Source organism: Eumetopias jubatus, unplaced genomic scaffold, assembly GCF_037043125.1.
Source record: "Eumetopias jubatus isolate StellerSeaLion01/CBP00866 unplaced genomic scaffold, mEumJub1_p1.0 scaffold_13, whole genome shotgun sequence".
Lineage (NCBI taxonomy): Eukaryota > Metazoa > Chordata > Mammalia > Carnivora > Otariidae > Eumetopias > Eumetopias jubatus.
In genome coordinates this window covers 112,932,990-112,960,883 of record NW_028274819.1, presented here as the reverse complement: position 1 = coordinate 112,960,883, position 27,894 = coordinate 112,932,990, and the positions used below count along the sequence as shown (strand labels likewise).

At 48.1% G+C, this 27,894-nt stretch overlaps 1 protein-coding gene across 1 annotated transcript in view; it reads right to left on the bottom strand.

The window, feature by feature from the left end:
• MMP20 (matrix metallopeptidase 20) overlaps positions 1-26,303 on the bottom strand; it is a 49,022-nt gene extending 22,719 nt beyond the window's left edge. Inside the window, exons 1-6 of the mRNA XM_028105974.2 lie at positions 26,178-26,303; positions 18,549-18,796; positions 15,236-15,384; positions 13,431-13,556; positions 12,493-12,654; positions 10,201-10,342 (exon numbers count right to left, since the gene is read on the bottom strand). Coding sequence (XP_027961775.1) covers positions 10,201-10,342; positions 12,493-12,654; positions 13,431-13,556; positions 15,236-15,384; positions 18,549-18,796; positions 26,178-26,303 — 953 coding nt within the window. The remainder of the gene's footprint in view (positions 1-10,200; positions 10,343-12,492; positions 12,655-13,430; positions 13,557-15,235; positions 15,385-18,548; positions 18,797-26,177) is intronic.
• Between the last annotated feature and the right edge of the window lie 1,591 nt (positions 26,304-27,894).

The window sequence follows — 27,894 nt, the reverse complement described above, 5'->3', positions numbered from 1 at the left end:
AGGCTTTTTGAAGGTGCAAGGGACCGCCTTCCCCTTCTTCCTCTCTGCCACCACAACATGAGCACGGGTTTGGGGAACCCCACAGATTCGGGTAACGAAAACAGATAAACATATCACGTCCATAGCCTGTCATCTGATTTTTGATAACAATGCATTAATTGGGAACCTGATGAGAAATCCATAAAACGAGTGTTTTTCACTTAATTCAGCACATGGTTCTGAAATGCTGACTCTTCACATCACCGTGCCAGATGCTGACCCAGGCACCGAGGTGCGTTTCTGGGGACTGCGGTGGTGGGGGTGAGGAGGTGAGGAAGCCGGGCAGGGGAGGCTCTGTCTGAATCACGTCTCTGATGAGGTACGGCGGACTTCCAGGCACTTTATCCTTGGGCACCTAACGCGGGGAAATATTGGCTTTCATTTTTCATTTAAAAATCAACAGGTGGCTCTAGGCGAACGTAAGCCCTATCTTTCATCAGAAGTTAGGGCATGGATGTCCCAAGTGACTCAGTAGGAGAGGTGGTAAAATGTAGTGATGAAGAGCACCCGCAAACCGAAACTGTGCTTTTGGAACTTTTCACATGTGGTAGAATCTAAAATTCCTTTCTAAATCAACCCTGATTTAAGACATTGCAGGCATTGTGAGGACTAAGGGGAAGTTGAGCGGTCATTCTAAACCCAGAGTGATTTTGTGCCCCGGAGACATTTGGCCATGTTTGCGGAGAGTTGTTCTATCGGCCTCCAGAGGGAGAGGTCAGCCAGGGAAGCTGCTCAGCACGCCTCCATGCCCGGGACAACCCAACCCAACAAAGACTGGTCTGCCTTGAAATATCAGTAGTGCCAAAATCAGGGGACCCTGGCTTAAACAGTGTTACGACGTATTAAGATGTATAAACTGTGCGCGTAAGGTAGAAATAAATACTATCCATCACTTATGGAACGTTGTGCAAATTCCAGAAGAGATTGTAATCAGGAAAATTTTCAGTACTAATGGTGGGGAATGAAGCACCAGAACACATACCCAGAGGATTTACAAACTTGCAGCTATAGATTATAAATATAAATGAGTTAAAATTGACCCCCAAACCCCAAGTATAGCAAGCAACCTCCTAATACATCTGGAAATGGATTTAAAGTATAAGCGAAAAGAAAACCAATCTGTGAGCCTATTGGAAAAGAGCAGCTCCAGGGTGTGTGGGAAGCAGTCACAGAAATAAGTGAACACTTTATCGGGAATCTGTCATCTGATCTTTGATGAGGAGGGCGAAACAATGGCACCTATTGATAGTAGGGGATCTGCTGATTATATATTTAGCTGGACTGTTTATCTCGTGCTCCCAGGAGCCGATGCTGTGCCTGGCACGTCAGGGCTCAATAAATACTTGTTGGTTCAATGAATGGGTGCCAGGGAGTGAGAGGAACTCATGAGATCACCGATTTTCATATTCTCTGAAATGTTCATTTCCTTTTCTCAAAGAACAACGGCTAATTCAAGTTTGAGACTAGCTCACTGGTAGCCTTCACCTGAGGCAGGGTCATGCTTATCCGTCTTTCTGGGCGCCCGGCACACCTGGGGATGTGACCCACAGTAGCTGAACTTCTGTTCTTCCCGCGTTGTGCCCAGCTATCTTCACCGCCCACCTGTGGAAGGAGCCCATCACCTCCTCATTGCTCGGCTCCTGCTGGGGATTCAGCAGGAGCTGCGCGGGGACCTTCACAGTTCATCATCTTCAACACTTGACTCTCCTTGACTCTGTTCTCATTCATCCCGCTCCCTTGTTTCATGGGGAGGAGGGATCTTTCTTCTTTCTGTTTTTGATATTTGCAAAGGAATTGCTGCTTATCTCCCCCTGGGAGCTTGAAACCTGGTTTGATCATTGGATGTGGGACCTTGTGTGAGTCATTCAATTTTTGAGACTCAGTTTCCTTCTGTCCAATAAAAGTGAGAATACTAATAACATGTGTGCTAACACTTCGAAGCATGAATTGAGACAATGCATCTGAAAGTGTCTTATAAACTCTCGACTACTCTTACAATAATTAGTAGATACTGTAGAAAGGCATGTTTTCAGTCTACAAATGTATTGATTGGTGATAGGTAAAACTTGGGTTTTATCAACAGAACTGTTTCTTTCTGAATTTGCCTCGCTGACAGAATTTTTGTCACTGGAAACTCTGAAATACAAACACTCACATTCTTGGCTGACATGCACTCATTTGGGGGATTTCACTAACCCCCTTATGTCAGAAGGCTTTAGAGCCCAAGAAATCAAACATGTATCGTTCATCTCATTGATCCCCAGAAAAACACAGCTTGTAGAATTAAAAACCCAAATGTAGGCAGTGCTTAAAAATAGTTAGAGCTGTGCCTAGCGTGCCTAAATTGTTTATCCCACTGGAGGAGCCTGTGGGCGCCCCTGTGAATAGGCCATAACCTGTAAAGGGCCCCATCCCTAGCCAGGAGGAGGGAGCTCAGAGGAGGTGGCAATGAATCAGGGGTCGTAATACACCTTCTGCCTCTTTGTCTGAATTCTTAACACATAACCCAGACTCAGTCTAAGAAATACGGCGCCACTTGTTGACTTTCCATGACGCAATCTTACAACCGGAAGAGACGCGTCCCTGGGAGACTGCAGGAGGACGATGTCCCCCTCCATTGTGCGGGCTTTGCTCAAACTTGTGGACCCCGCAAAATGCCAGATTCCGAAAGTCCCATCCAGGAGGAGGGTGACTGATGTGCTGTCCCTCCTTCCCCTGGCCCCTTGCATTTCCGTTTCTCCACCGGCTCCTAGTCCTGTCTCCCGACATGTCCAGGTAGTTTCCAGTTTTGGAAACTCCTGCTCGGACCGCTGCCCGTTCCAGGTATGATCTTAACAGACCTGTCTTCGTTACTAACAGACCGCTCAGGTGAATGTCCATATCTCCACTTCCACACGCTCCCTGCCTTCTGCTCTTTCACTGCTTCACTCCTCAGGCCCGGGAGCCCTCCTCACGGCTCCTCTGAGACGCCACATGGGAATCATCCTGTGGCCAGTCTGTCCCTTTTCTTCTGTCCTCAGTCTGATGGTCCCGGCATCCTTTCCACTATTGATCACTTTGAAGATTTATTTATTTATTTGAGAGAGAGACACAGAGAGAGAGCGCACGTGAGCAGGGGTGGGACAGAGGGAGACGAGAACCTCAAGCAGCCTCCACACGGAGCCTGGAGCCTGACACGGGGCTCGATCCCACGACCCTGAGATCACCACCTGAGCTGAAATCAAGAGTCAGACGCTCGACCAACTGAGCCACCCAGGTGCCCTGCACTCCTGATCACTTTGGAAAAGAAATCCTCTCTTCCTTGATTTATGTGGGGCTCCATTAAGGGATTCTGTCTCCCATGTCAAGTGGGTTAAAATTCCAGCTGGGGAAAATACCACTGGATTAAATGAGTGTCGGGAAAATGCTTAACACAATGCACAGCACGTTGTAAGTGACCGTGAAATGCCAGTTATTATTATTAGAGTCCATTTTCAGATCTTTCCCTGCCTCCTCCACGTGGGAGGTTCTATAACCTGTGAAGCCTCCAGCTGTGAGCGCCCCCCTGAGCACCGGCCCACTTCTATAGAACCTGCTAGAATAGTCTTCACCTTGAATGCGGCACATCTAACACTGAGATCTTCTCTATGTGTCCGGTAAACCTCCGTGGCTGTCCCGTCTGCTCTTTGACTCTTCCTTTGCACTGTTGCCTGCACTAAATGAGCCTCTGAGTCCTGCTGGGGACTCACTCAGGACCCTTTCATTCTCATCTTCCTCTCCTATCTGCCAGGGCTTAAAAATGCTGTCCTTTGCCTGCTGATCAAAGATACATAACATCTTGCAAAACGTGACCATTAGCGACTGACAGATATTTTGAGGGGAAAACAGGATGTGGACCAGCCTATCCAACATGTTCGAGACACCCAGATGATCTAAGAACTTTCTTCTCCTTGCAGCTGTTTACCTGACCAGCAGGTGAGGACCAAGCACAGGACCCGCCGTCCCGTGCTTTCCCCACAAACTCAAATGCATACCCGTCAGAAGGCCTGAGTTCATTCAAGTCGAAAGGCACTACTTGCCTTGGGCGTCCTAGCGCACGGCGAGCTGATGTGTATGAGTGACAGGATCGGCTCTGCACCGGGACCCGGAAGACCCGGCTGGCGGGAGCATCTGCTAGGCTGAGACACAGACGGGGTGCACCTTTCTTCTCTCCAACACGAAGGATTTGGACACAGGCTTTACGCTTATTCCATGTGCAAAATGCTATTATACCTCTGAGGTCTATTGCTGATTGTGATACTCTTGATTTTGTGGGTAAAATTCAATTAGGTAAAACCCACGATCACCTGAGAGGGGCAATTTGCTTCTCGTCTTCCTAACGGCCTGGGGAATGGGAGACGGCCATATTACCTGCCCATCTACTGGAAAGAACGAATGTACATGCATCAAACAGACAGATACAGGTCCATGTAAGTGGTAGGTATTTGCAAATTTTAACTTAACTGTAGTTGACGCCCATTTGTCTTCAAACACAACGCTGGAAGCTGGAACGCACCCATGTACCTTTACACACAGCGGACAGCGGGCCGCGGTCTCACGGTGACTGGGAAAGGTGCTGCACCCCATCCTGCTTTGGAAACACCCCATGTGCAGGTGACGCCCACACATGGGAATGTCTCCTCAACAGGCTATTGTCGGTGACGGGGAACTCCAGGCCGGACCCCAAGCTTTCCCAGCCATCTGCGGTTGCATTGTCGCTGTGGCTTGAAAGAATTCTTTGTTCTTTGTCCAGGCTTCACCAGCACTTGGGGACTTTCTGGTGTAGGCTGGTTGGGGATCAGAGCTACGGAGCATGGGATCCTGGCTCCAGATGGCACCTCGGGAGTCAGGAGAGCCAGGTGCTGGGAGGCTCAGGCTCTGGTGGGTCCTTGTGTGGCCGTGGGTCCCAGCCCCAGCCCCTCCCTAGCTCTGTGTCCTTGTGGAAAGGGACCAGAAATCCCTGCCTCATGGGGCCCTCGTGAGGGTGTGATAACCGAGTGCTCATCGCAGTAAGTCCTGCTCCCAGGGAAGCCCTGTGACATCAGAGCGCCTCAGTCCAAAGAGGATGGAGAGGGGCCCATGGGCCCGTGGGGACTGGGTGGCGGACCTGGGGCTAAAAGGGGAGCTCTCCTTACTCCCTGCCTCTGCGGGGGCCAGCTGCCTGAGCTGGGCGATAGGCTGAACATACCCATGTCGCCGCATCCCTCCCTCCCGACCTCTCCTTTCCCTGCGTCTCCTGCCCCTTCCTGTTCCCACCCTCAAGATGTTCAACCACGACTCGGCCAAATGGCCGCTAGCCATTGCTCATAGTTTGATAACAGAGGGGTTTTAAACATTTTTTTGCTTTTTTAAAGAAAACAGTTGTAATTGTACATAAAGGCCTAATATCTGACTTCACGGTCTCCTTTGCACCTCTTACAGTCGCCGATATTGGGCATAAGAGTAAGCTCTGTGCTACACGGCGGCCGGCATCTTATTTCTTGGTCACGGAAGGAGCTCTCCCTGCACTAGTCTGGGACATGTGACAGGTGACACCACCAGCCCTCGCGTGAAGCCCCCGGGCTCCAGGGTCCACCTGCTCTGCGCCTTGCCTATTACTCCTGGTCAATGCCTACCAATTCTGTTTTGCTTTACTTTTTGCTAATAACAGAAAGGAAGTCAATAATCAATAAGTCTCCATAAAAATCATTAAAAACAAATAATGACAAAAAATACTTCAAGTTGTTCTAAACCTTAATCCACTGTACAGATTGTCCGATTCTCATTCCTAAATATAGCGCCTGCCGTTTATTGAGTGCTTACTGTGTGTTTGGCACATTATTTGCTCGGGGTCACCTGCTCAGTAAGAAGCACAGCCAGAATTGAAGCCAACTGAGCCTGATGCTAAATCCCGGGTTCTGGGCTCTGCTCTAAAATGTTTCGGAAAAGCAGATGCCCATCCACTGTTGAAGATTGAGTTCAAGCTGTTCCTAATTTTTAAAAATTAGAAACAGTTTTGATGCTTGAAAGTGTGGGATTGGTTGAATACGTGATGATGTATCTACTCATTGAAAAATATATGCATCTATATAATAATACAAATAAAACTCATTGACATGGAAATATGAGATATTGCTGAGCCAAAAGAGTTCATAAATCAGCACATCTCATAAAATCCCATTTTGCGGACATCCCTGATCCCTTCTCGAAAAAAAACCTGAAAGGAAATAGATATTGAAAAATGTGATTACTCTGTTATAGGCTGAAGGTCTGTGTCCCCGCCCAGTTCATATATTGAAGCCCTACCCCCCAGAGTGATGGGATGGTGATATTCAGATGGGACCAGTGTGTGTGTGTGGGGGGGTAACCAGGGTTAGATGAGACCCTGGTAGTGGAGCCCTGGTCTGATGTGATTAGTGCCCTTATAAGAAGGGACTCTGGAGAGCTTTCTCTCTCTCTCCCCACGTACACAGAGAGGTCGTGTGAGCACACAGGATGATGGCAAGGTGTTTGAACGTCTCACTCCCTTATGTAACTGAGGTGTGCAAAGGCAAGGTGAGTGTTGATCCTTCTTTATATCGCCAGCCACTACAGTGGGGCTTGGCCCCCCCATATGGGCCCAGTGACCACTCTTCCAATGAAGAAAAAGGAATAAAAAGTATTCAGACATACTATCCCTGAGCTACCGCTGCCTCTTCTAGTGTGAACAAGTTCTGGCCCTGATAAAGGGAGGAATGGGGAAGAATGTTGGAATGTCTTTTCCTCCAAGAAAAGAAGTGATCCCAGCAATCAGTCATGGACACAGCCCCCATGTTCCCTGCGAGCCAGAGTACCAGGAGAGAAGAGGCTATCTAAAGTAAATGCACGAGATTTCCAACAAATCTGCATACTTGACCTTAGTCATGACCTCGTTCTACTAATTGTACTTTGTCTAGCTGCAACTGGTAAATCTGCCCAATTTGGCTTTCACCCAAGACCTCCCTTTGTCACCGAAGACCCAAGGCTGGTCTCAGCTTTACTTCATTTGAGTACAATAGTTGTAGCAGGTGTCTTTTTATTAATTCCTTTCTACCCAATGACGGGAAATAATATAACTAGTCAACATTAACACTCTGTCTAGCTGCTCTACTACGCTGTGTAGAGCAATTTGCTCTCACCCAAAATGACATTAGAAAGATTGTCGCCTTCTTTACTTCAAGCTGGTTAGGCCTAGTAATGGTTACTACTGATATTAACCACCATACCCAACATTCCTTCACTTCTGCACACAGACATGTTTTGAATCCATATTATTTATATGCTGTGGGTTTGTTACTGATCACTTAAATGATGAATAAGCCATCCAAAAAACAGGGGGCTTAAAGCTTTCCCCTTTCCGACAACCTCATTATTGGAAGAAGACTAGCATTACAGGGAGGACATTCCTTACAGACTTTTACTCCACAGGCTTAATTATCAAAACTGCTAACACATCTGTGATATTGTGATTTATAATAGGAAATATATATTTGGTCCTCCTCCTGGTTTCTGGCACAGAGCCTGCTAAATCCTTTGGAATTTCCTATGATGAGAGGGACAAAGGTGTCCTTTGTTATGTTAACAAGGTGACTTTTGGAAAGTACCTGCTGTGGGGGGAGGAGGATGCTGGTTACCTGAGGGCAAAACCAGGTAATTAGAGAGTTGGAACTTTCAGTCTCAACACCCACCTTACCCCCTTCAGGGAAGGGCCAGGGGATGGAGGTTGGATCAGTCGCCAATGGCCAACGATTTAATCTGTCATGCCTCTGTGATGAAGTCTCCATAAAAACCCCAAAGGAGGGGGTTTTGGGGATTTTTTGGGTTGGTGAACACATGCAGATATGCAGATGTGGGGGATTTGCACCTGGGGGGGGGGCGGTATGGAAGCTTCGCTCCCTTTCCCCATCCACTTTTCCGGGCATCTCTGTATATGGTGGTTCCTGAGTTACATCCTTTTCTACTAAGCTGCTAATCTAGTGAGTAAACTGGTTTCCTGAGTTCTGTAAACTGCTCCAGTAAACCAGTCAAACTTAAGGAGGGGTTCATGGGAACGTGATTTACAGCCAGTCGGTCAGAATTGGCCTCTAAAGTGGAGGGCAGTCTTGTAGGACAGAGCCCTTAACCTGTGGGGTCGGCCGACATTATGTGCCGGTGGGTGGATGGCATCAGAATTGAGTGGAGTCGTAGGGCATGCAGCTGGAGTCTGAGAATTGCTTGGTGGTGGGAGAACCCCCACATCAGAACCAGTGAGCAGAACTGTCCTGTCCAGTGTGAGCGCTCAGCCCTGCGAAGTTTGCTGCTTCCCAGCGGCTGTCTAATCCCACGGTTACTTTCTTCCTCCTGCTCAGACAACCTTGCTGGTTGATGCGAATTCTAATCGGTGAGAATAATGCTCCCCTGATCCACACTAGGAAGTGCGTTTTAATTGGAAGAATTTTTGCTGGATTTTTATTTCCCACAACATGACCCCAACAACTGTTCCTCCCATAAGGATGCCTGCTACCTAGGGTCTAATGGGCTCCACTCTCATTCCAGCACTTGACCGTAACCTTAGAGCACAAAACATAAAATATAACTCTCCTTCACCCTTCTATGAATATTCCAAACTCCTTGGGTTCTTCCCAGCGATTACTCACCACCTCTCACCATTCATCAATCTTTCAGCCAACAAAACACTAACATTATTTTTAGTAGACGTACTTCAACTACAAGACATTATCACCAAAAACCATTTCCTGTCTTCTGAAAACTTCCACATTAATTTCAAACCTGAAAGGCTTAATCAAATTATATTTCCTCTTTCCTTGTTATACTAATCTTAAATTTACTTCTATTTAATTTCCCTGAGTGATGTCCACGACAATAAAAATACTAACAAAGATCAGTTCTCCCACTGATCAACTCACACAGCTGCAAACAGAGCACCATCCCTAAAGACCCCAGCTTCTCCAGCATCATGAATTACTCAATCTCCTATGCCATTCAATTTATTTTTAAATTTATTTTATTTTTAATTTTTTTAGAGAGAGCGAGAGAGAGAGCATGAGTGGGGGAAGGGGCAGAGGGAGAGGGAGAGAATCTCAAGCAGACTTCCCACGACCCTGAGATCACTACCTGAGCGGAAACCAAGAGTCAGAGGCTTAACCAACTGCCCACCCAGGCGCCCCTCCTATGCCATTAAATTTAAATTTAAGTACCAGCTCCACCTCACCGTCCTTTACAACTCACAGAACTCTGAAAACTTCTATTAATCAGTCCAAAAGAAACATTCCTAAAACAACAGAATTAGATACTCAAACCTCAGGGTGTTCTTCAGGAGCTACAGCTATAGAAGAGCCAATACGCGTCAATATTCTTCCCTTCCCTGGCTGACAGTTGAAAAGTCAAGGGGCCTTGAGAAAGAGGAGTTTCAGCAGAGCGATGACTTTGGAATTAGCTATCCATCCATCCATCCATCTGTCCATCCATCCATCCCTCTGATCATCCATCCATCCATCCATCCATCCATCCATCCGTCCGTCTGTCCATCTGTCTATCTACCCAACCCCTATTACTGAATATTTACTGAGCTTATACTGTGTGCTCTCACTAGGGATACCACCCATCCCTTACAGAAGGATCCAGCGTGCACCTCCAGGGGACCTCCTTGCCATAAGAACTCACTCAGTGTGTCCTGGGTGCCTGATAAAAGGCTCATCCATGCAGGATGGTCCGGAAGTTGATGAAAATAATACGAACACAGGGAAGTTGCATCTGATTGAGAACTGATATAAATAAAAAACTGATAAATCTGGGCTGGTGTTGAACTCAGCCACTCAGTGAAACTCCTACCTCAGGAGAGCACCTTGCTCTCTTTGAGCTGCTTTCTGCGTCTGTAAATCGGGGATTCTAATCTTTCCTTCACAGTGAAAGGGTTAGAAGGACCTCACGAGTATGGAGAACACGGAGCCCAGTGCCAAGAGCGTGGCAGCTGCCCCATAGGTGGTGGTTTGGACAGTTCTGTGGCTCTGCAGAGACCTGTGCCCCCCACCCCGGTGCTGCACAGGACGGCACCTCCGCACGGTCCTTGTGCGGGGCCGTAGCCGGGGCCCTAGAGGGTGCGTGCGTCCAGGGCCCAGGAGCGCTGGTGCCGCATCTGAGGCTTACCGGTCCCGGAAGAGCAGGAGCTCCTTCCCCAGCATGGTCACGGCATCGAAGGGGGAGCTGGAGTCACAGAGGTCCGGCTTGGATGGATTTTGAGGGCGTGCGTGGGGCACCGTGGGCTTTCCCAGGAATGTTTTCCGGGGTCCTAGGATTCAAAGTGACCTGGTCAAAATGGAACCAGGAACCTAGTGTATGTCCCCTTCTGCTCCAGAGACCTCCAGGGGCTGAATGACAGGTGACAAGGCGCGTGGCTGTCTGAGGCAGGTGGACCCACATTCGAATCCCAGCTTCCCTAGTCCCTGAGTTGCATGATAAACGGGCACATCCGTGAGCCTCTCCAAGCCTCCGTTTCTTCATCGGTGGAATGGGAGCGGTGGGGATAGTACCTGCCTCAGCAGGCGTTCTGAGAAATCGTGTCTGGGAAGCATTTGGGAGAGCGCTTGGCACATCGTAACTGTTAAAACAATGCTACCCATTATTTTGTTGTCACACAGAACTTCTCTGATAGCTGCAGGGGCGCCAAATCAGAGAGGTTTCTTAAAAGTTGCCAGTCTTATTTTTTTATTATTTAGAAGTTGCCACTTTTATTTGTTTTATTATTTCCTGGTAATTAAATTCTTTGTTCTCAATCAGATGCAACTTCCCTGTGTGTTTTCGTATCATTTTCATCAACTTCCGGGCATCCTGCACAGATGAGCCTTTTATCAGGCACCCAGGACACACTGAGTGAGTTCCTGTGGCGAGGAGGTCCCCTGGAGGTGCACGCTGCATCCTTCTGTAAGGCAGGGGCCTGCTCCTCGGGGAGAGCTGCCGGGAGGCTCTCATCCCACTCCGTGCTCCTGGGGCCTTCTCTGCCATCGGCGGGAAGTGAGCTAGGGCTGTGCAGGTCCCTGCTCCTGAGCAAGTCCCCATGGTGCCCAGAGGGGGTGAGGCACAGGGAAGGACCCATGAAAGAGAGAGATGGGCGAGCTCTGGGTGGCGCAGGGTCAGCAAGGAGGGGAGGCTTTGGGAAAAGACCAGAAACTGGAAGGTCAGGAATGTGCTGTGGTCTTTGAACACGCGCTATGTGCCAAGCCGCCTGCTAAAGTCAGGGATGGCCAGGGCTGTGGGAGGTGTGTGCTCCCTGGCCCCGTGACCGTGGCCGTCAGCGTGGCGGTGACCTTCCAGTCCAGAAGGGTCTGTAAGGCGCAGGCAAGCGCTGGGACTCCGGCGTTCCCAGCGGCCCACGGGAACCGCTTCACCTTGGCACCGGGCCACTCGGTGCTTGGGAGCCAAGTCTGTACAATGGAGACATTCACGGCCTTGGTCTCTGTCATGCAGAGGCGGGCCAGAGTTCACATGGACCCTGTCTCTGAAGTGGGGAGAGCTGGCCGAACACTTCCCTGGATGAGATGGGACTCCCTCACCTCAGGGGCTGTCTGCAGAAGTGTGTGCTCGTCTCTACGCAGGCTGGCCAGCCCTCTGGGCGGAGAGGGGGCCGAGAGCCTCTGACAAGTGAAGGCCGAGTAACCAGGCGCTGAGGCTAAGGGGAAAATCTGGTTCCTAGGGTTGTCTGCCTTTGATCCATGAAAGCAAAAGTGTGAGGGTCGGAGTGCTCCAGGATTCCCTCTCAGGACCTCGGGGGTCCATCTTTCTGGTGAGGAAGGCAGGGTATAGAGCCTCTAATAATTCTTTATCGTCTTTGAAAGATAACTTGTAAAGTTATCTTAGTTAGAAAGCTAGCCCCTGAGATAATGGTGATTTTCTTGGGATGCTTGCTGTCTCTGAGCCTCAACTTTCTCCGCCGTTCAGGGAGGGAAACACCGGGAGGGATGGCGACGCCCACAAACCCATGTGCTGAGGTGCAGGCTGTCTATGCAGTATAGGTATTAACATCACCCTCACGTTTTTAGGAAGATAAGGTCACTGATCCACAGATGGGTAAGAACCACATATAGGAACTACAAAATATACCCATCCTCTCCCGCTACCTAAATCCTGACCCATGCTCAAAACACAAACCCAAACAAAACCAAACTACTAAAAACCCAGACAAATTATTGCATTTTCTATGGCTCTTGAGGAACCAATGTGCTCTGGAGGAAAGATGTGCAATCGAATCGTGCATCTTAGAAAAGAAAAGCTGTATTCATAGCTGCTAAATAATCTCTTCTTAAAAGGGCACAGGTGGGGCCACAGTCCCCGACTTGACTTTACCTGTGCAGGTAACTCCTGGCAACATATACTTTCTCTAAGCTGGAGACCGAAAGCCTGTGGCTGTCAGGGTTAGTAGCCAAGGAAGGGTAGTGACTGTACCGTACAAGGCCTGGATCCCTTTCACGTCATCTTTGGGCAGGTGGAATCCATAGGGATGCTGGTACTTATACGTTGGGTACATCAGTGCTGATGGGTCTGTGGAGTGGGCCAGGCCCAGTGCGTGGCCAAATTCGTGGGCAGCAACGGTGAATAAATTGAAACCTGCACAATAGGAGACAGAAAAAGACAGCATCGACATGGGGTTTGTTTTCAATATTTTCTGTCTTTACAGGAGAATTGATGCCCCAATCATAGTAAACTTGTTTTCTTTTCATAACCAGATTCTTCCAAGGTTGGTAGGTTATTCGGGTGCTGAGCTTTGCTGACAACACTCTAGTGCTCTCCCCCTTGGCTAGAAGGGGCTTTGGGGTGGGGAAGGATGGAAATGTAAATCAATCCATTTTGTTCCTTGTCAGCCATGCTGGATACAGAAGGGTCTAACTAGAGCCACCAGGGGCAATGAGACCCAGATTAGACTGAAGACGCTTCACCAGTTCCGGGCTATGACACGCTACCCCCTGTCGTTCACACACATTTCACAGGGAAGACTTGCAGACAACGGGCACGATATCCTGGGACTTTAAAACCCATTCCCATCACACTTCTCAGGAGATGAAGTGTCATCTCTGAACAGAGCCTATTTCCAAGTACAAGTAAGAGATAGTAAATGCTACATAAAGAAAGAGAGCCGTGGGGAGGTGGGGTCGATGCTCCTCGAGATCATAGGCATGAACCAGAGTTCAGATAAGTCTACAACACACGTGAGTGTGGGTCTTTTCCCTTATGGTGTTCCCTTTTGGATTTTTGGCTTACTTGTTTTTCCTAGCCAGCCTCCCTAGTTAAAGGGTGGCTTGGGACGTTGAACCTCGGGGTTTCATGGTGGAGGCCCAGAAGAAGGTACAATATTTTCCAGGTTATGGTGAATTGTGCATATATACCATTCATTCCCATAGTCCACTTCTCAGCATTGTCGAAATGGGTGTCGCCTCCCAGACCTTCCCCAGGTGCAAATGCGTGGGCGAGAGTCCCTCGAGGGCCATCGAATGGATAGGAGTCCCCGTGATCTAAAGAGGTGGGGAGAAATGCCAACAGCCGTGAGTCCTTCTAGCAATTTTGGGGGCATGCTTCACATTACAGGGAATGGACACCTTTTTTTTTTAATAGTGTTGGCACTTCTCATACAAATAGGTTTACTTTCCAATATTCATTTTTTATAAGAAGTTCACATGTCAACGAGTAATTGTCCATTGAAAAATTAAGAGGGATATTTGGCATTTCAAAGACAGTTAGCATTTAAAATAAAAAATATTCTTTTGTGACAGTTTTTATTGCAATGCCTACGTCGTTCAAATGTCTTACAAAAGAAGTAGGAAGCAACCCCTACGGCTGGAATGTGGGTGTGTGGGCAGGCTGAGCATTTATAGTCTGATTCAGCTAAGACAGCAATGGTACATCGAGCAAATGTGTGTGCTTTCTGTTTCTACCGTGCAATACAATGCACGGAGGTATCCAAAAGGAGAAAGTTCCTCTGGAATTTCAATACGCTTTCCTGTATCAAGCTCATGCAAGCAATAAAGGTGTCTATAAAATCATAACTTTCAGAACTTTCTATGTTTTTGTTTTGCTTATATTTAATTGTTTATTATAAATTTGAAAAAAGAGGAGAGAGAACAAAACGAGGCATTTTGTAGAAGCCATGTTTCCCGGTTTTTCCCAGGGTTCTGGTGCGCCGTGTGCCAGCGTTCCTGGATGGTGGGCTCTGAGGACCCAGGGACACGCAGCACAGCCCCCACTCAGCTTGTGTGGGAGGGGAAAGGGCGCAAGCTGGCAAGATCAAGAGAGAGGCTGATGCTAATGTCATGGCCTCCAAAGCTGCCAGGAGCCGCACCACCACATCACTGGGGTGGCCCTGTTGTCCTGGGGGGGGAACAGGACCTGCCACAGGCCAGGTCACATGCAGGGCTGCCTCTGAAGGGCTCACACTCAGGACCTGCGTCACCTTCTCTCCCCTGGCTTCTGAGCATGTACTTCCCAGCACCTGAGCCTCCACCCAAGATCAAGACTTAAAGTAACTGGGACCCTTAGCAAGGGCGTCTGTGGAGGGAGGCCGGGGTGCGCTCTCCCCGCAGCCACTTGGAAGCTGACAAATCAAGGAATGTTGTGACCCTTTGTTTATCTGCTCCCTAGACAGGCGGCTCTGAAAAGGGCCAGAGCAGGCCACCACGCCCTGCGCCAAGTTAGGCCTCCACTCCTTACCAGGGTGAGCAGGGGGTGCAGAGGTGGGTCGGGTGGGGCAGGCCTGGGGGCTCCAGAAGGTGTGCGCAAGACCGCAAGGCCGCTATCCCGACCACAGCCTGCCGCAGGGGGAGCGTGGTCAGGGCCACCGTGGTGTGGACATCCTTCAGTGGGGATTCAAGGTCGGAGGTTCCTGGTGGATATGGAAGGCGGCGCGCGGCGGTGAGTACGGCCATGGGCATGAGGTCGGCTGGCTTCCTAGCCAACGGGAAAGAGCGGAGTCCCCTCTCCCGCCCCGTCCAGCATGACCAGACATGCTGAGAACTCCCCCGGGTCTACGCTACGTCCTAGCGGGAGGCACTCATGACCTTGCCATGACCTTGGGCTCTGCCCATCACACCGCGTGTGGATGAGGATCGCGCTGATCGCTCACATTAAAGGTTGAAGGAGACATGCCGGGACTTGTGTCCCGTGGATCAGGAGGAACATCCAAGAAGCGCCACGGTACCTCCAGTTTCAAACGATATCATAATGTCGGCCTCTCCCGTGTTCACCCTGAGGAAGCTCAGCGGGACGGCGCTGCTCCAGGCCTGCAAGGCCATCTCTACTGCTTTGTCCACCTCCGCGGAAGTCATGGAGGGCGTGTATTTGGAGATCCTGCGAAAACAGAAGGAACACGGTTTCCTTTCCGTGAGCGCTCTGAGGCCGGAAGGCGCGCCCTCTGCTGAGGCGGTATCAACAACAGGAGGGGCCAATGTGAATCTGCGATGGGGTATTTTTCTCCCAAACGGTAATGCTTGTTTTGCTTTCGTATTTGCTACGTTACTGGACTGTGCGGAGCAATTGGGAAATCACCTGCCGCTGAAACAGCTGGACTCTCCTTGTTACGAGATTATCCCGAATTTTAAAGACTATAACCTGGGGTCATTTCACAAGTAGCAAGAATCCATTTCCCCTAAAATGGCTTTAATGGAGAAGGGACCTCTTTTTCCCCAAAAGGGACTGAAAATTTTCAATTGTAAAGAATAAAAACATTGAGTTTTGAGGTTTTGCACATTCTTATTCAAAGGCCACCGGGGATTTCCCGGGGGTGGGGGTGGGGGGGATGTTTGTTCTTAAAATAATGTGTATCTTAAAGAGGAAGTGTTGGCTTGAGTCTTTCATGAGGTCCTGGTAGGACGAGCTACCCCAGCCTGCAGGGACTGGGGCTTCCTGACAGCAAGTGGAGGGAGGGCAGAGGGAAGGAGCTACCACCCGGGGCCTTGGCAGGACCTCCGGCGCAGCCAGCATCCTGGATGCAGGGCGAGCGCCAACCCAGGGAGCAGACACCTGCCCTGCTTTCTCTCTCCAGCTCCTCATCAACCCCTCGCACCTTGTAGGTGCTTAGCAAAGACTTGCTACACAGATGAACTCCGGAATAAAAGCTAGTGGTGTTTCAGGCCTTCCGGGTGGCAGTCCAGTTCTAGCCCCTGTGAGGACTCCCTGAGAAGCTGGGTAAATGCACACACAGGTGTGACCTGTAGACCTGCATTTCAACAGATATCCCAGGTGATTCTGACAGAGGTGGGGCTGTCTCTACCAGGAACCAACCGGGGCAATCGTAGGGGCCTGAAGGGCAGGGACCAGGTCCCACAGAGGGTACGGTAAATAGCGACCCTCAGTGGAGAGGGAAGGAGCACAGAGTCTGCACCTGAAGACCCAGGAGACAAGAGGGGTTACAGTAAATACTCTGTGAGCCCATGCTCCGCGCTAGACACGGTCCTGGGCGTGTCCCATCTTCACAACGACCTTAACAGATAATGATGATGTGCATTTTATGATTAGTCAGGATTGGAGCCCAGTTCTGACTCCAAACGTCTGCACATAAGCACTAAGCTGTATTTTGTCTATTTTAATCCCCTGGGTTCTGTTAGAAGAGGTTATTCTGAGTACTCGGAGCGCGTCCAGTGCGTTCTGTGCTTGCCTGCTTGCTTTCTGGGGCCGGGGAGATGCTCAGGGGCGAGTGGATGGGCTGGATGAGTGTGCTAAGGGGGCTTTGGGGCCATCCGGGGAACCCTGTCACAATAATACACTTCTCTAAGTCTCCAAACAGGTTGCTCGATTCCCCTGGTCTGTGCTGTGCGTCGTTACAGACTAAAATTCTGATATGCTTTAAGAAAATAAAGGGAAAGACTTCATGGATTTATATACGTTTTTCCTGTTCAACCTCTTATGGGGCGCTTCTTCTCCAAATGTTTTGATTTTCGTGGCCGCCTTGGGCGTAAGCCGAGTGATAACCGTGTTTGGAGCGCCACCTTATGGACTCAGGCTGGTCGCCGCCAGCGTGCAGCCTAGAGGAGTCTCCGGAGGGCTCTGGAGCTGTGGGCCCTTACTCGACCCCAGGGACTTGGGACCCACTGCTGAGCTGGTGCAGTTCAACAACAGGCTCCGTGACCAGACTTTCTCATCTGAGGGCTTTGCTGATGCCCATTCTGCAACGCTTTCCCTGGTGGTAATTTCAAGCCCCCTCCCCCAGCCCAACAAGTGCAGTTGGGAAGAGATAAGTAGCAGCACGCTGCTCCCAACGTGGGATAAAAAGGTGAATGGCCTCATGAACACAGACAGTAGTAAAGTGTGGTAGAGTGATCAGGAGGCAACGTTTGCTCACCTTTTGTTTTTGATTCTATATAACATCTATAAGGTAATATGTAATAGTTGGTGTATAAATATAATTTATTTAATTGCAGGGATGAAGAGCTTAATTTTTAATAATGGCTCTCTTTAGCAACCAGCTTGCAAGAGTCTGGGGCGGTTAACAACTGGCTGCAAAATTCCAGACAGGTTTGAGACCGGCTTCTGTGAGCTGTGAGGAGGGGACTGTTGGAAACACTTCTGTGAGACCTGCAGGGACTGTAGGAACAGCCCGGCCTCGCCCCGTCCCCAGGTCTCGGCCAGATGTGCTCTTCCTAAGAACAAAATCTGGCCCCACGCCTGGCCTGGCTCTTGGCTGCCCTGGGCGGCACCTGCCTGCTGGGCCACCCCACTGCACGCCCCTATCTGCCCAGACTCCTCTTGCACTTGGAACACCCTCACCATTTGCCAGGCCTCAAGGGCTAAGATGCATGCGCCGGCCACCCGTTTGCAAGGCCACATCTGTCCAGCAGGTGCAAGGCCCAGGCATGCAGCAGGGACTGCCTGCCTCCAAGCTGACCCGCAGGTGGAGGGGGGTCCCCCAGGAAGGAGGCCAGCTGGCCTAGCGGTGGGTCCCTGCGCTCCCTGTGGGTGCTACCACGGTTCTCTGCTTAGACCCTCAGGCTCACACCTATCATGGGGAGCCACGAGGATCTGTTTGCTTGTGTGTCTCCCGAAAGGGACTGTGAGGGTCAGTGAACGGGATCGACTCACCTTTGTATCTCCAAAAATCAAATGTCTACAGTAGGCATTTAATAAATCATCAATAAATTATTTTTGGAATTAATAAAAAAATTACTTAAATAGGTGAGTTTTATTGTTTCCTTCTGATTGAGGAACTTGTTTTAAAAAAACTGGTTGGTACTGTTATTAATCCTAAACTAGGTTATTTTTCTTGAAAGACAAGTGTGTTGTCTCTAATTGATAAAATTGTTTGTAATGTCCGAAATGGCCAGTCATTAGGATAATCCTGACATCATATTTTGTAGGGAGTCCTCCAATGTCACTGTCTAAAGCTTAGCCCTAAAAAGCCTTCCTTATGGTTGTGATGAGTCGGGACTTGTATACAGATCAGAAGGAAGAATTTCTAAAAGAAAGGAAAAGGAGAGAGGGTGTTTCTCTCTGACTTTGGGAAGACTCCATCTCATTACCTGTATGTCAAAGTATTTTTTTTCCATTTGGGTTCACCTGGGAAGAGGCGATAGTTTGCCACGTCGGGAACTCCACAGCGAGGCCTCTTGATGACGTCCATCGTGGACCGGTCTAACTTCCCGGTGACGCGGAGGCCGAAGAAGGCTTGCAGCTCCTTGATCTTCTTGACCAGGGCTCTGCCTCCTGGCGCCCCCATCTCGCCAACCTGGGGCCCTGCCTTCCTGGTGTAATACTTGTCAAGATACGCCTGGAATGGAGAGGCAGGCTGACACGTCTGTGGCACGGTCTCTGGGAGAGACTCATGCTCAGGTTAGAAAAGGGGACAATATTCTCGACAAGCTAAAAATAGCGTGGACCGAGTACTCCCATCTTTGAAAAAAATTAGCTATATTCGCCTAGATAAAGCTTAGACAGAGAAGCCACGTTATTAACAATGGTTATGTCTGGGTGGTGAGAATTGTAGCGGTTTCTTTTTTTACTCACTTGCATTTTATAGTTTTCATATAAGGACTGGTTATTCTAAGAGGAAAAACTAACGGAAGGAAATTAATGTGAACACTTTCCCCACAGAGCATTTATTTGTCATTGAAATCTTGACCCAATTTGCAAAACCAAGACTAGTCTATTTCCCAAGAAGGCAGTCACTGGTACCATGTTTTCCTTGTACATTATGCAAGATGGATATGTTTTTAACACTCAGAGGCCGTCTGTTGTAGCCTCTCATCTTATACAAAGGCAGACGGCCGTCCATGTCCCTGCTGGCTTTCCATCGCTCAGGGAGCAGAGTGTGGGCTTGAACCTGTCTGTCTTCCCAGGGCAGCCTTCCGTGACTGGCCCTTTGTCCCCGGAGGCAAGTAAAATTACCCATAGATTATAAGCTTTTCATGTGCACATTAAGGCTTAAAACCTCTAAATTTATCATTCAAGACACTTTTCCAGGACTTCCTGGGTGGGGTGAGAACCAGAGCCAGCTGCTGGCCCAGGGGTTTCGACTGCCCACCTGATTTCAGGGAAACACAGAGAAGATGCAGATTTATGTGTATGTTTTATTTTACGTAAAATTTTATGTTGATATATCATACACGAGGTGCATATAAATTTGTCTATCACATTAACTGTATATTTATATTCTATATAAATTATGTGTACGATTTATGCTATATGTACATATTTATATACAATAGATAATAGGGGCGCCTGGGTGGCTCAGTCGTTAAGCGTCTGCCTTCGGCTCAGGTCATGATCCCAGTGTCCTGGGATCGAGTCCCGCATCGGGCTCCCTGCTTGGCGGGAAGCCTGCTTCTCCTCCCTCTGCCTGCCTCTCTGCCTACTTGTGCTCTCTCTCTATCTCTCTGTCAAATAAATAAATAAAATCTTTAAAAAAATAAAAATAAAAAATACAATAGATAATAAAACATTGAGAGCAACCTTAATATCTAAGAATAGGGGATTTGTTGGATATATTATTACATATTCATATGAAGTAGTACTAGACCTCTAAGATCCCATTTTTTTGAAAAATATTTAATGGCATGGAATAACACACTCAGCATAATGACAATATAGAGGTGAAGTCTTTATACAGATTAAAATCATAATTTCAAAAATAAATCAAACCATATATATGTGTACATATTATACTCCTGTTTGTTATCTATGTATATTAATATAAGGTTAATGTGCAAATTAACATTGAAAATTGATGTCAACTGATATATTGATAATTAACATATGCATGTAATTTGTATGAACACAAGTAACATCAATAATGGAAAGAAATAGGTCTGTATCAGACTTGTTTACCTCTGGGTTGTAATACCATGGGTGACAACTTATTTTTCGTCCTTTCCTAGATCCCAAAGTTTTCTGCTGTGAACGTGGATTGTAGTTGTTCAGGAAATAATTAAAAGGAGTGAGGTGCACTGGCTTGTTTGGGCAAGGTGCTCCTGGGGGGTCAGCCAATCCTCACCCCCCCCACCCCCACCCCTGCCCTGTTGGCCAGGGAAACTCACTTCCCTAGTGGTGGTTCCTTGCGAGAATCTTAATGGGACAAGGACCCAAGGGGAGGAGAAGGGGCCAGTGTGGAGCCCCAGCCCTGGAGCCTCGGTGAGGGGCTCTGGAAATGGCTGGGGTTATGCGGTTTCATTCCCAGCTCTGGGTGGGCCATCGTAAGTAAGTACCTTATGTTTCTGATCTTTTTTGCAGGATGACATTTTCGGAGCCATTCCTCTTTGCTCAAGTTGATGCTATGAGGACAGAGCGCTCGCTGTAAGTCTGAGTTACGCTCTTTAAGCTCAGTGCAAAGGGCCAGATGCTCCATGGCTGAGACAGTTTGGATTTCAAATACTTTGTTCCCTTGTTAGGTGATGCATGACGCATGCTGTGTTCTAATTTTGGTTTACAAAATATGGTCCTATGAGAGAAGATGCTCATGATACATTATGTGGAAAGAGATTTACAAGTACTCTTACAGGATAAGCCATGTTTGTAAAGAAAAGTGTGTGCGTATGGATACACACACTGATGAATGCTTGTAAACCTGGACCAGAGTGAGGAAGACAGGGGTCGCCAAAACCTCAGTATTCAAGAATATCAATACTTAATGCAACATTAAAAAAAATCAAAATTGATGCAAAGAAATCCACGATGAACAAAACATCAATATTTTAAATAAATATGGAGTCCAATCCTGCCTCATTCCTACAACCTAGTCCCAGCCCAGAGTCATAGCAAAGTGTTTTGAAAAATATCGATGAAGGGATGAGTAGTGGTTTTATCTTAGTGATGGAATTGAAAAGGATTCTTTTTTGTTACCTATGTTTTATAATTTTTCTACTTGAACATATATAATTCTACAATAAAATGTTTTTTTCTTTAAAATATGTAGAAGATGCCAGACTTGCAACTCAAAAGGTTTATCCATAAAAGGATGAAAACGGTACCTAGTTCTGTTCGACATAGTTCTAGGCTCAGAGTACATGTTCAGTTAATATTCGGGCTCTTTTTCTTTAGGTAAAATATGCAAGTTTGTTTCTTTGAAGACTTATCAGATGTTCTGAGTACTCAGGGCCCAAGTTATTCTGGGAACTTTCTTGCCAAAGTTATAGACAAGGTTTTTGCATCTTTCCAGACTCTAAACATCCAGGGAGGCATTTAAATGTTGCTTTTGTGTGAATTCTAACCCTTGGGTGTTGTTGGCTCAATACCTGACGCTGTTGGCACTGAGGGTCAAGAGTTTTAGGACCCCCCAGAATTGTCCTATTTGCTCCCCACTTGCCCGTTGTTCAAATGACAGGATTTTAGGGTTGGCTCTCCGGTGGTTCTCTCTCTGCTTCTCTTTCAGTGTTGGAGAGAGTAAAATAATAGAGACCTCGTGGCCTGGCTCCCCAAGTCCAGCTCTTTGTTCAGTGTGCGTTCCTGGCATCCTTCTTGAGAATTAAGAACTTAAAACTCGGGGTCAAGTGTGTTTCAAAACTTGATGAAGTTCAAGATAGGGTTTCTTCCACATTTCCTTCCATTCGGGCTGAGCCACCGGGAATCGTGAGGACTTGGGACGCTGGGTGAGGAATCCTAGCTTCTAACAAATGTGGGGAACGCCCTTCACGTCTTGGGTTTTCCGTGCACTCATCCACAACACGAGGTTGGAACTTGTTCTACAGACCACACCAGCGTCAGGATCCAGGGAGGGCCTCAGTGCGAAGATGCTTTTAAGTGTATGGAAGACTTTAAATGTGTGCACCCTTTCACATATTAATTCCTCTTTGGGAAATCTGAGCTGAAAAAATCATCCTTTAGCTCAGGCTGGTGTATGGAGATATTCACAGCAACACTATTCATATGGAAATAATCCATGGGTCCAGCAAAGGAAGCAACTAAATAAATTATAACTCACTTATATTCTGGAATATGTGTAACTCCTTAGAGTGATGTGTATGAAAACAACATAAAAATGAAAAATTTCTTATGAAATAATAATCAGTGATAAAGTTAGGAACCAAACATACTAGTTTAAAAAAAAATGTCTTCATGCACAGAAAGTAAAATGGTAGTAAAAACACCTGAATTTAACAGTCTGTATTTGGAAGCTTCCAATTTTTAATTATCTTTAATTACAAGTTCATAGTAATGTGATAATGAAAATTTATATTATTTTTAAGGACAATTTAACAAACTGTCAAATGTTTTAAATGTATTGATATTACTTTTTTTTTTAAAGATTTTATTTATTTATTTGACAGAGAGATAAGCGAGAGCAGGAACACAAGCAGGGGGAGTGGGAGAGGGAGAAGCAGGCTTCCCGCTGAGCAGGGGGCCCGATGTGGGGCTCGATCCCAGGACCCTGGGATCGTGACCTGAGCCAAAGGCAGACACCCAATGACTGAGCCACCCAGGCGCCCCGCTATGACTGGCTTTTAAAAGCAAACAAAAATAGAATAAAACTCTGGTTTAAGAGACTAAGCATTTTATTAGTCCATCATTTTCAAAGCCTTTATGCTCATCAGCAAAGCAGAATTTAAAAGACACCAGTAGGCATTAAGTAAGTCGACTAAAAACCTGCTCATCTTTTTAAGTGTAGACTATTGTGCTCTGAGTTTGGGAGGAAGCATATAGCATTTGAAAATTTTGCCTGTCTGGTGTTTCCAGGCCCAAGAAGCAATCCATTTTCTCTGGAAAGAAGAGGTTTGTGTGGAAGCTAATTATCCTAACCCCGGTTCCCAGGCCTCCCCGGTCCACCGGCCACCTGGCTCTGGGGCCCAGCCAGGCCCACCGAGCTCGGTCTCCCAGCTCCTGCCACCAGCCAGATGCGGCCCCCAGGCTCCTTCACTCCGGATAGTCAGGTGACCGGCTCTTTCTTACAGTTCAGGTTCACCTTGAATGTCACTTCCACAGAAAAGCCTTCCTGGACCACTCAGGTGACAGTGTCCCCCACTGTCCCCCAGTTACTGCGCACTGTCCCCCGGTCACTATCATCCTGACTCATTCCCCCCCAATATCACTTACCACTTTGAAATAATCTCGGGTGCTTGTTGATTCACTACTTGCCTATGTCCTCCCAGCTTATTCCTCCCCATTTGAAGTAGACCCTGGAATTCTGAGATAGGTTATCTTGAATTTAGTTTATCGAACAGTGAGGGCTCAAGCCAGAGGGAGTTCAGGTTAAGAGCTCTGTTTGTAGCATCCGCTACCTTCAAATCCCCCAGAACAGGGGTTTGACCGTTTTGTTCACTGTGTTTCTCCAGTCTTAGAAGAGACCCTAGCACATAACACGCGGGAAACTGTCCGTAAATAAGCGTTGTATTGTGTCATCTGTTGTACTGTAAGTTGTTGCATATTTGTTGTAAGAAGTGCCCCCTTATCCACAGAGGATACGATCCGAAGCTCCCCGCGGTGCCTGAACCTGCGGATAGTGCTGAGCCCTGTCAGTGCTGTTTCTTCCTATGCGGACACACCCATGACAAAGTTAATTATAAATTAGGCACAGAGGGTAACCTACAACCACCGTAACAATGTCCTGTGGTGACAGTTACGGGACGTGAGCTCTCCCACAGAATCGTACTGAGCTCATCCCTCTGCTGATGCTGTGAGGTGATGACATGGAGCGAGGTGAACGATGTGGGTGCGGCGACGGGGCAGGGGGCCACTAATGAACCTTCTGACGGGTCAGACGGCGGGCCATCCGCCTTCCCGCCAGGAGTGACCGTGCGTAATGAAACCATGCACAGCACGTAGGGGACTGCTGTATTTCTGTAAACCACAAGGTGGGACATTAGTTCTTTCTAGTCACTAGGACCCACTTCAGTGGTTTGCCCGGATCATGCGAGGCTGCGAAAGAGGGTGCCTTTCTCCTGCCCAGCGCTGGCCGCTGGGGCTGTTGCCAGAGAAGGGGCTGTTTGCCAAGTTTCCCTGGTCCGTGGACGAGGGTCTTTCTGAGAGTGGGACATAAGGGAGCTGAGGAGAGTGGACTTCTTTTGGGGCAGAAGTCGTAAGGGATCCCCAGCATCCCAAGGCCACTTCATTGTTCCCAAGTGCTCCTAGCAAGCCTATCTTTTCCCGAGACTTTCTGGTCTCATTCCTGCACAGACTGCTCAGGGCTCAGCTACTTCTTGCTGTGAAGGGCCGATAGTGTTTTCGGTTCTGTGATGCTCCGCCACTGGGGTGCAGAAGCGGACGACACGCGGATGAACATGCCTGGCCGGTTTGGCCTGAGGCCCGTCGTTTGGACCAGGAATAGAATCACGGACCAGGAATAGAATCTTCAACCCCTCACATGGGTTCTGGCCTCAGCATCACCCTCCTTCCGGAGGTCACAGCGACTCCAGTTTCTGAATCAGAGTGGCGTGACGCTAAGTGAGGGAAAATTACATTCTGGGAGAAGAGACCCAAAGCTATACATGGCACCAGCGAAACACAGTTTGAAATAGACCCTGGAATTCTGAGATAGGTTATCTTGAATTTAGTTTATCTAACAGTGAGGGCTCAAGCCAGAGGGAGTTCAGGTTAAGAGCTCTGTTCTTGGCATCCGCTACCTTTGTATATAAGCAGGGCTGATATTATTATGCTTAATGACTGGTACAGCGGGGGGAGGGGAGCTGACTAATTAGGATGGATGGGTGTGTGAACAATTGGTGTGTGCTCGTGCACAGGTGCAGTGGGTGGGCAGGAAGACCACCTGAGGCACGGTTGACAATCACAGATGTGCTCCCATTCGACAGACAATCGAAACACAGGTCCTGGCCCAAACACACCTCATCCACACACTTCCACTAATGTTGGGAGTTCCGTCGTTAGACACTTCCCCCCAAGATTTTAAAGTAATCCCTACACCCAATGTGGGGCTCGAACCCACAACCCTGAGATCAAGGGTCACGCACTCTGCCGACAAGCCAGTTGGATGCCCCTAGAGATGTTTCTTTAGATGACAGATCGCCACCTTCCCTTAAATGCAAAAACCGCTTGGAAGCAAATCAACATTGAATCACTTTGAGTCACATAATTGTTGCAAAAATTTGAACGTGAATTATTTGTATCCCATCCTTTCCAACCAGTTCCGAGAGATCTTCGAGAAAGAGGAAAATACAGAAAGTGTCCATAAGTCAGGTCCTTGGGAACATGCTTTAGAGAGGAAAGGCTCTCACGGGCAGAGCGGGTCAGCGCCCAGGCCAAACGGGTCACTTTAGATTTGGATCGAGTTGGCGCAGAACGCCGGAGCCCTTTTCTAACATGTGAACCCAGGAAATCTTTCCGGTGCCGCCAGGAAGCTTGGCGCTACGCTGACAACCTCCCTCGCCCATGCCCATGCAAACTTACACCTCGGGGGTTATTTTTCTGCCATTATTTCCCCCTGACATTATTTCTCCAATACTTCGTCTTTTTTGTCTTGCTTGGGTTTTTGCAAGTCATTTCAATTTCTGTATGAAGCGAGCTACCTGAGACTCGTTCATTTCGTCACGCCTCGTGCACCCCCCGTGTGCACCGACATGGATGCTAGCCGTCTGGGAGGTAGTTTCTCCTCGGCTCTGGTGCACTTATGAGCTGTTTTACAACAATAACGATTTTTCCTTGTTTTCTCGTTATACCCTTGTGGGGTTTCCGGGGTGGGAGGAGGAATTGTGTAAAGACTCACAAACCTGTGCGAGGTGGTAGTTGTTCTGTGAGGTCCTGGGGGTGGCTGCAAATAGGGAGGGGGCTGCCGTGGAGAACTTGAGAGCCGTGATGAGCAGCAGAGCCAGGCCCGAAGTGGGGAGCACCTTCATCTCCTCGGGGCAGCTCGGGGTTATATCAGCCCGGGGCGAGGCAGACCGTGTGCGTTTGCACTTCGACCTCGAGCTGCTTTTATAGCATCAAACAGGTCTGGGCCCTTGGAGCAGGGATGATTCATGTCTCGAAAGGTAATTATACAGCTCATTTCTCTCCCTGATGACGGGGTAACACAAAGGTACACGGGAGTCGGAGAAAAGCTTCATTCCTTGCGATTTACTAAGTCACAAAGGCAGAAAAACACTCAGGTTTAATGAAGTTTGTCAGCTGCTTCCACAAATTGGGGTAAACTTGATTAATTTTAACCCAATTCAATGGAAACGTTTGATGAGTCTCAGTGCAGGGGCCTTTGTCCATTCTGAGGACAGAAGAGGTCAATGATTAGAATACAGTTTAATTCCTCCTTGGTAATGGGCCCCCTCCCCCCTAGAATTCGATTGGCCACCTGCATCTTCTGCACCCCCTCAGGCATTTCTCAGTACCGAGCACTATTCCTGCAGATGGTTCTGGGCACGCAGGACCCTGAATCATCAGGGAAACATCGCATCGCTGACTTAGGGTGGAAAGTAGCCTCACAGCTGTTAGAAGACCCTCGAGTAAGTTAGTGCACGGGATGCATCTTTGTTAACAGAAACGTTGCACAGACCTACCCGTTCTCTGTGCGCTCTGGTTAACAGGGGTCCTGGTCTTTCTCCTGGCTCTGATTAGGATAGATCTCGATCTAGAGATAGCATGGAGAAATGGTTTTTATGGTGGGAAAAGCACTGTGGCATCAGACAAAGTGAGATTCAGTTTTAAGATACTTCCTAAACTGTGTGACTTTGGGCAGGTTATTTAGACTCTCTGAACATCAGTTTTGTGTGTGTGTTTTAATACGCAAAAGACTGACAACGATATGGTGTGCAAGCTCCTCAGTGTTGTAGGAGAGGCTTAGCATATGGCGGGGTGTCTGATGGTCACTTGGTGTCCGGCATAGATTCCAATCCCTGTTCTGACACCTGAGTCCATAGGTCTTGGAGCAGGTTTCTGGATCTCTTTCAGCTGTGGTATTTTCATCTGTAAAATGGAGGGAAGGATTTGTTGGATTGTCATAAAGGTGTTGATCAGGTCATAAGAAAGCCCTTCGCGGGTGCTCAGTGGACACCAGCTCCTACAAAACAATGTTTGACTTAGCTTTTTACTTTGGTGCCAGGCCCCTGGCAGGTCTGAACAAATGCCTTTCGAATGGATGAATGGATGAATCGATCAGTGATTCCCAAAGTGTGGTTCCTGGGCCCACAGCATCACTGGGACCCGGGAACGTGTTGGAAATGCCAATTCTCAGGCCCCACCCAGACTTACTGAATGGGGCCCAGCAGTCTGTGTTTTGACAAGCCCTTTGGGTAATTCTGATGCACACTAAAGTTGGAAAGCACTGGGTTAGTTGAGCAAATAGCATTGTGGGGGCTGGGACGAAATGAAAAAAATGTGTAAAAACTGCCAAGAATATTCTAGGCACAGAAAGCATTCATTACTACCCTGGCCATCTAGAGCAGTGATTTTTAGTAGTGACGTACTGCGTATTTGAATGTCATTTGTGAAGTTTGT